Source organism: Apteryx rowi, unplaced genomic scaffold (genome assembly GCF_003343035.1).
Source record: "Apteryx rowi isolate R43461 unplaced genomic scaffold, aptRow1 scaffold_307, whole genome shotgun sequence".
Taxonomy (NCBI): Eukaryota; Metazoa; Chordata; class Aves; order Apterygiformes; family Apterygidae; genus Apteryx; species Apteryx rowi.
In genome coordinates, this window is record NW_020449497.1 from 648665 (window position 1) to 655847 (window position 7183).

Sequence of the window (7183 nt, forward strand, 5' to 3'; positions counted from 1 at the left end):
GGCTTAAATGATTTAGGAGGATATGTTCCCTAGCAAGTCAGACACATTGCCTGTTTTTGTTCTGTTCTTTACGTTACTCTGGCGAAATACATGCACGTTGCTTGTACATGCGCATCACTTCATAAGCAAACAGGCATAAATTCACTTGTTGTATTGCTAGAGGCTGCTTTGAATGGGGAACGTAAGATCTAAATCGTAGGYCTTCCTCCTTCCACCCTCAATGTTTCAACGTCTTTAAAATAGTCCTTCTGCAGCAGTGCGGTGAGGCCAGGGCCGCGGAGGCCGCCGGGCCGCRGAGGCCGCGGAGCCGCTGTGCGCGGGGATGACGGGAGTCGGGAAGGGCATGTCGGGAGCGCGCAGCTATGGCTGCTCCGACTCGCCTCCTGGAGTGGGTCTTCGCCGTGTACTTTCTCTCTCATATTCCTATCACGTTAATGATAGACCTGCAAGCGCTTCTGCCTGGAGCTGGTATCTACCCGGAGAGCGTAAGTAGCTGCTGCCGAGAAGCTGCTCAGACTGTGATTTGTTTGCATGCAGCTCTGTGCAAAAGCTGTAGTGACTGGTAGGTAGAAGGGATTTTGGAGGAGGAGGGACGTAGTTCTCTGCAAAGGTTTTGAATAGCAGTAATTTTATAGATAGCCTTCAGCTCGATTTAATTGATCTTGTGGCATTYTTTTTAGAAAATCTAGCATGTAAAGAGACATTAGGAAAAAAATGCAGTAAATTTTCTAAAATAAAATAGGACTAAAAAAATCAACACTTCTCTATCTGCAGTATGATTTATATTTTTCTTCTGTAGTCATTCATTTGGGAAGTAGAATAAACTTGATTTACTGGTATATTTAGTGACTGTGAGTGTTTTTTTCTTTTTTCTCTTTTTTTAGCAGATTTCTAAATCAAATGTATGTACATTGCTCCTTTCAATTTAAATGCCTACAGTAAGAGGGGCAAGCAAGAAAAATCCCTGATAAATTTATAGTGTGAATGATAATTTTCCCAGTGTAGTATGTTTTTTGCAGGTAGAGGAAAGCAGACTGGAACAGTAAAATTCATATGCATAGGAATGTGCCATGCTGCACTGTCACATACTGTCTCTTGAATGTGGCTCTGTAACCACCCTCGTAATTCAGTGCTCCTGGGTTTGACTCATACTCCAACAAAAATATGAAAGGGAATTGTTACTGAAATCTAAGACCAGGCATCTCCAAATGTATTAATAAAAATCTTTAGTTTGTGATTTTTGAATAAAAGTATGTAAGACAATGTAATAAATAGTCAATTAAATAATAGATGAATAGAAGATCACAATTAGTTCAACCCGTCATCAGAATGAGATCAGCCATAACTTTCTACTAGCTCTACATTTAGTGCATTTGATTTTTGCCATCCAGTACAATTATTGCATTATAGAAACCATTTTTAATTAATAGTTAACTAGCAAATCTCAATACGTATCTTTCAGTTCAAAGTCCAACTTAAAGCCATGCTGGAATTTACATTTCCATCATGGAAACAGATTACAACTCACTAGGCCCAAATTCTTGCATCAAGCTCTTCAAGCTGCGGTAGGTAGCTGTGTATTCTGAGGTCTAATGATGCACTCACCCGAGCGAGCGAGGCACCACACTCCTCTTGATTTAATGAGACCTGGCTGAGGCTGCTTTCATAACTCACACTACCTGGTTAGACACTACAAGCGCCTAAAAATATTTGCAACACTGAGCCCAACTGTCCTGGCAATAGCAGGGTCAGAAAGAGGAAAATACAAGAATTCTTCCTTTATCCACTAATCTCAAGGTGTGAATTTTTTGTGGGACTTTTTTTTTTTTTTTGTAGAAAATGACAGTTCAGGAAAATTGCCTGTAATTTAATATATACTTGAAGGAAAGGATTCATCACACTAAAGACTTCAAGAATTTAATCTCTATTAAGACAAAATTGCACTCAGAAGACTTGTGTACTAAGATGAGATCATGTGATTTCTCCCACTGCAATGATGGGCTTCATCCAAAGAGCAGCTGAGATTCATCGTTTTTTTTCCCTGTTGCAGTTGATGTTCAGTGTATTAATCTGTTATTTTGTTCTTTTCCTTAAGCTGACAGAGTTGTTACAGTGGTATGCAGTCACCTTTAGAGATCCAATGATGATCCAGCCCCCTGAGTGGTTTAAGTCGTTTATATTTTGTGAAGTCTTCTTACAAATGCCTTTCTTTCCCATTGCAGCATATGCCTTCTTAAAAGGTTGGTATAAAAGTGGAAGAACAATATGTCATGTGCAGCATTTCTGCAGAACACTTGCTTTTTGTATAGCAAAGAAAGTTTATCCAGCAATCTTAAGAAATTATAGGGACACACCATGTGGGGTGTTATTTTCTTGCAAGTTTTATCTAGGAAAGCAGCATAGAATAAGGCCTGTCAGAAATAAAAACTGTAACTGTAGGCCCTTTTCAACTGCAGTCATATATGTGTAACCAGCACCAACACTTAACATCTGGCAAGCCACCAACATAGACAAAGTTCTGGGTCAAGTCTGTGTACTTACTTTGTTGTTTTAAAACTTTTGTGATTGAGGCATCATTCTGTATTTCCATTAAGTTAGATCCTAATTTTCCTTGGTTGCTACTAGTATTAAGTTTTTCTACCACCTGTTTACTATGACTATGGCTCAGCCTGTCACAGATGTAACAGTTAATGTTCTGTTAATTTAAAAGCCACTGAATTCTGCTCTTTTCAAAAATATTTCAACAGTGCTTCATTTTTGCCTCAATACAGGTGGCTGCAAATGGATAAGGACTCCTGCAATTATCTACTCCAGCCATGTAGCTACAACTTTGTTTGCTATCCTTGCTCATATCCTGTTTCATGATTTCTCAAAATCTGAGCATTTGAGTCCTCAGACACAACGTGAACGCCTAATTCTCTTATCTATATATGCACCATATTTGCTGATTCCACTTCTGATTCTCTTTACCATGCTGTACAGCCGCCAATACAACCATGTGGAGAAAAGGAAGAAGAAGTAAGTCAGCTATAAAAATTGTAAATGCAGCACTCATACTTGTTTATTAGAGCCTACGCTGACCTAGTCCTTTGCGACAAACATCTGTCTGATAATGTCAACTGCCGCAGCTCGTACCCAAGCATCAGACTCCTGCAAGAAAAGTTTGAATTGCCTTGAGCTTACAGCTCTGCTCTAATCAGAAACAGCTTTGGCAGAAGCCTCTGTCAGCAATTCCATGTGGTATCTCTGCATACACAGCTCAAGGGACCTGGCTCCTCTCACACTGTCAACCTCATGCGGCACATCTGTATTAGGAAAATAAACCTTTACCACTGTGGTATGTAATTGTATATTGGGGGTTGGGGGGGGGGGGAAGCGTACCTGATACTTGTTCTTCATTCAGCTAGTCTTTTTCTAAGACGATGTTATAAAGTCACTTAAGAAACCTCTCTTCTAAGAACACATTGTGCAAACTCCATAAGTGATTTGCACAATTTTGCAAAGCTTTTGAAGCATTTTCATATAACAATCCTTAACTTTCTCAGACCTTCCAAAAAGCAGAATCTCACCTTGCTTTCTTCAGCTCAAATTTTGATTAACTGTAAATGTCTGGTCAGTGAAATATATGCCCAAAATCTGGATTTCTGAATGCTTAAAGTTAACTTAGTTTGACAATGAGGCACACTTCTTCCCAAAGAATTTTGAAGAACTTCAGCAACTGTAAACAAGCATTTATAAGCTACTTGCTTCCAATGAAATCACTTCTAGTATGCAAATAAATAACAAAGCATTTGATCTAGCATTTCATTTAAACTTCTTATGGGAATGACTAAAAGGAACTTAAAATGACCATGAGATCTTACCTAGTCCATACAGTAAATGTTGCATTAGACTTTGAAGTTACAGTAAACAAAATCTACTTACTGGTAGATTTTTTTTTGTTCTTGTTCTCAGTCTGATCTGTAAGAATCAACCTTGGAGATTTGTGTAAAATTTACAGGTCAAAGAACAGGCTTTTCACTCACTGCCTATATACTTCAGGACTTCATTGGTGTATAATTTAAAGCTTCTACAGGCTTTGAAAGGCCACCATTTCCATATTTAGTTGCCTAAAGACAAGCATTTAATGCATCTATTGGCACTTCAACATAAGGCTTGATTTTAAAATCAGATGCTAAGTGCTTGCAGCATTGTAAAATATGGGCATTCCATTTTTGAATGTCACATTCATACTTATAGTTTATGTATACCCCTTATGTCACAGTATGCTTGGAATGGTTTGTATCATCAATTTCAAGTTCTAGTCTTAAGATATTCAGAAAAGCTTTCTAGTCTAATATTAGTAGCTGTATGGACATTGTACCTCAGATGTAATTTAATCTTAATTCTGCTGTGTTTTATACTTTTTTCATTTGTAATTGATCAATTCTTTTACTCATAAATTTGTCCTTGTTTTCTTTTTAACTGGATAGCAAAAGAAAATCTGATCAATATAGATAAAAATTACTGCTGCTTCTCTCTGTGTGTTGTGTCTTTATAAACATGAAAATACTATATATGGGAAATTCTTCATTATGAGTATGTAGGGAGTTGTAAACTCTTAAGAGCAGAAAAAAACTTAGCAGAAGCAACTAATTCTGGGATCTCCAGAAGGTCTGAAAACAATAATTTATTTCCTGATTTCTTTAAAAGAGCTGTACACTTCAAAAAAGTGAGACATAACATAGCAGCAGTAGTGTTAATTCAATTGTAATCTGAATTGGAACTACTGACTGTACAAAAATTTTATAAAATTAAAGGACAGAACTGTCTTTATTTACATCTGTTAGAAAGCTCTCCTTATTGCCACTTTTAGTGTAAATTCATATTGCATTAAAAAACATTTTCATTTGTACAAGCCATCTATTCATTCATACACAATGAAAAATTGCATATTTTTGAAAGCCTCAGAATCCTGGAATGTTCACGTTCCCAGGTCAATATGCTGTTTATCTTAAAATCTTCTATTTCTGAAAAATGAATTGGTCAATGAATTCATGCTGGTCAGCTTCTATTTTACACAGAGTCTCATACTCTATTCGGTATCTGAAAGAGAAAAAAAAGGTTACAAGCTACATTCAGCTCATGTTATTTACATGGTTTAGTTCTATCTTCATGGGTCTGTTGTGAAGGAAATCTAGGCTAAGCACATAAGTCATTTTTAAAGCAGTGGCTATATCAGTTAGACATTGCAGTTCTAAAGTACCTACAAAAATCTAGACAAACAGCACTGTATTACAGTTTTATTAGTTTCTTCAGCTGCATGATCTCATGCCCCCTCTATTTAGCCACAGAAACATTAGAAATGAGGCTTCCTGTAAGAGTGGTAGACAGGGCCTTAAGTTAAACATAGAATTATGCCACTGCATCATTCCATGCATGCTTTGTATAGGAGGATATATCTTAGCTGCAGATGAACTGTTTGAACAAGCTTAGAGACTGTCCTCCTGCAGGCAAGCACGGTGATAAGATTGAGTATGCAGTCTACACGATTGAGCTGAGTTTGTCGTGTATGACATACTACTTTCTCTCAAAATATTAAATCAATGCCCCCCAAAAGCATTTAATATAAAACTTACCTTTCCAACTGCATCTTTTTCTCAGCTATTAAAGCCTGAAGTTGCTGTTCCTGAGCTTCTCTTTGCTTTGCTATAGACTTCAGCAAATTTCGTGCACCAATGGCCTGTCAAAACAGGATTTTCAGTGATGCAGTTGTATCAGGATTTTTTTTTAAAAAAACACTTTCATTACTATCAGATTGATTTTGAAGTGTTTCAGCCATGCTAACAACAGAAGAGGATATCATGTTGATATTGAGTGTTTGGTGGAACAGGCAGACAGCCCTGTAGCAGTTGTGCAGATTAAGGCATTTTTAGGCTTCCTTCACACTTCAAGTGTTCATAACAGTCTGACAGGAAAGCCATTCTGGAAATACAAGCTGATCATTGTTTACTAGTACTACAGAGAGACAAGCTCTGGCTATAATTTTTTTCCCAGAACAAATGATGAAAAAGCAACCACCTACAATTGTGCTAAACATTCATTTTTATTTTCACAATAATATGGGGAAAAAGCAGTCTGGGTGACATGTAGAAATACACAAAGAAAGTTTCAGAGGTAGTTATGGAGATATGTATCCATTTGGTCTTTGGACAGCCCCTTTCTTCCTCCTCGTGGGGCCTCTCATGAACTAAGTTCAAATGGTAGAAAGATTGACTGGAAAACATTTTCTGTTTACATGCAATATATTGATAAGCTGCAACAGTATGACTATTAAATGCAGGAAAAATGTGACACTCCAAGCATGCTTATAAAAATTTCCAGTTGTTAATATAATTTCTTTGGAGCCCCCATGCTTTCATACCTGACAGGCAGGGAGATGTTAGCTACCATAGAAAATGTCTGTATAATGCTGACAGAAAATGATTGCTTATAGTGTAAAAGTAGGAAGGAAGGAAGCTGGTTTTTCATGCACTGTACAGGGCAGAGTACATTACAAGCCAGTAACTAATTGCACAGTACCTTCATCTTCTCACTTTCAGCAGCTTTTGCTAGTTGATCAACAAGTTCAATTAGGCTACCCACTATTTTCTGAAATTCTACTACTTCTGCAAAGAAAAAAATTGTCAAGTAAAATCCATCAAAATAACACCGAATAAGACTAATACTTGTACTACAGGCTTTRATTTTTAGCTGTGACTTCTTAGTCCTTTGAGTTTACAGTAAACAGGTGCATTTTAAGGTTTTCCTCCATAACAGGAAGGATATAAAAGAGGAAAGAAAAGAGAAAATGCCAACGGGATTCGTCACTGTCCTCTACGCCACAGAGGCTGCTTAATTTTTCGTCAGTTCAAGGCATTTTTGTAATCCTACTCCAGGAACGCTCACGGGAGGCTGCGGAGCCCCGGCACGGCGCCGCTGAGCGACCCCTGGTAACAGACTGCTGCGGCGGAGCCGCGCGGCGCGGCGCGGCGGCACTTACTGTCCACGAAGGCGCCGCACTCCTCGCGCAGCTGCGCCGTCTGCTCGGCCACGCCGGGCTCCAGCACGCGGAGCTTGTTCAGCTCGTCGAAGTGCAGCCCGGCCTGCCGCAGGGCGTCGCGGGCCATGCCGCCCCCGCTGCCGCGGCCCGGCCCGGCCCGGC

The 7183-nt window shown here is 38.8% G+C and overlaps 2 protein-coding genes across 2 annotated transcripts; one reads left to right on the top strand and one right to left on the bottom strand.

Annotated features, from left to right (window-relative positions):
• The first annotated feature begins 279 nt into the window (after positions 1-279).
• Positions 280-5058, top strand: TMEM97 (transmembrane protein 97). The gene is made up of 3 exons (XM_026070268.1): positions 280-485; positions 2096-2240; positions 2772-5058. The coding sequence occupies exons 1-3, from the start codon at positions 363-365 to the stop codon at positions 3020-3022; spliced, it is 519 nt and encodes a 172-aa protein (XP_025926053.1). The 5' UTR covers positions 280-362; the 3' UTR covers positions 3023-5058.
• On the bottom strand, positions 4651-7171 carry IFT20 (intraflagellar transport 20). The gene is made up of 4 exons (XM_026070270.1): positions 7022-7171; positions 6562-6647; positions 5619-5722; positions 4651-5085 (listed from the first exon to the last, which is right to left on the bottom strand). The coding sequence occupies exons 1-4, from the start codon at positions 7146-7148 to the stop codon at positions 5004-5006; spliced, it is 399 nt and encodes a 132-aa protein (XP_025926055.1). The 5' UTR covers positions 7149-7171; the 3' UTR covers positions 4651-5003.
• Positions 7172-7183: the final 12 nt, after the last annotated feature.

Coding starts and splice junctions, on each gene's coding strand:
- TMEM97 (XM_026070268.1), top strand. CDS start 363: ATGGCTGCTCCGACTCGCCTCCTGGAGTGGGTCTTCGCCGTGTACTTT. Junction 486..2,095: donor CTGGTATCTACCCGGAGAGC/GTAAGTAGCTGC, acceptor CTTTTCCTTAAG/CTGACAGAGTTGTTACAGTG. Junction 2,241..2,771: donor AGCATATGCCTTCTTAAAAG/GTTGGTATAAAA, acceptor GCCTCAATACAG/GTGGCTGCAAATGGATAAGG.
- IFT20 (XM_026070270.1), bottom strand. CDS start 7,148: ATGGCCCGCGACGCCCTGCGGCAGGCCGGGCTGCACTTCGACGAGCTG. Junction 6,648..7,021: donor GTGCGGCGCCTTCGTGGACA/GTAAGTGCCGCC, acceptor TTTTCTTTGCAG/AAGTAGTAGAATTTCAGAAA. Junction 5,723..6,561: donor CTGAAAGTGAGAAGATGAAG/GTACTGTGCAAT, acceptor CTGTTTTGACAG/GCCATTGGTGCACGAAATTT.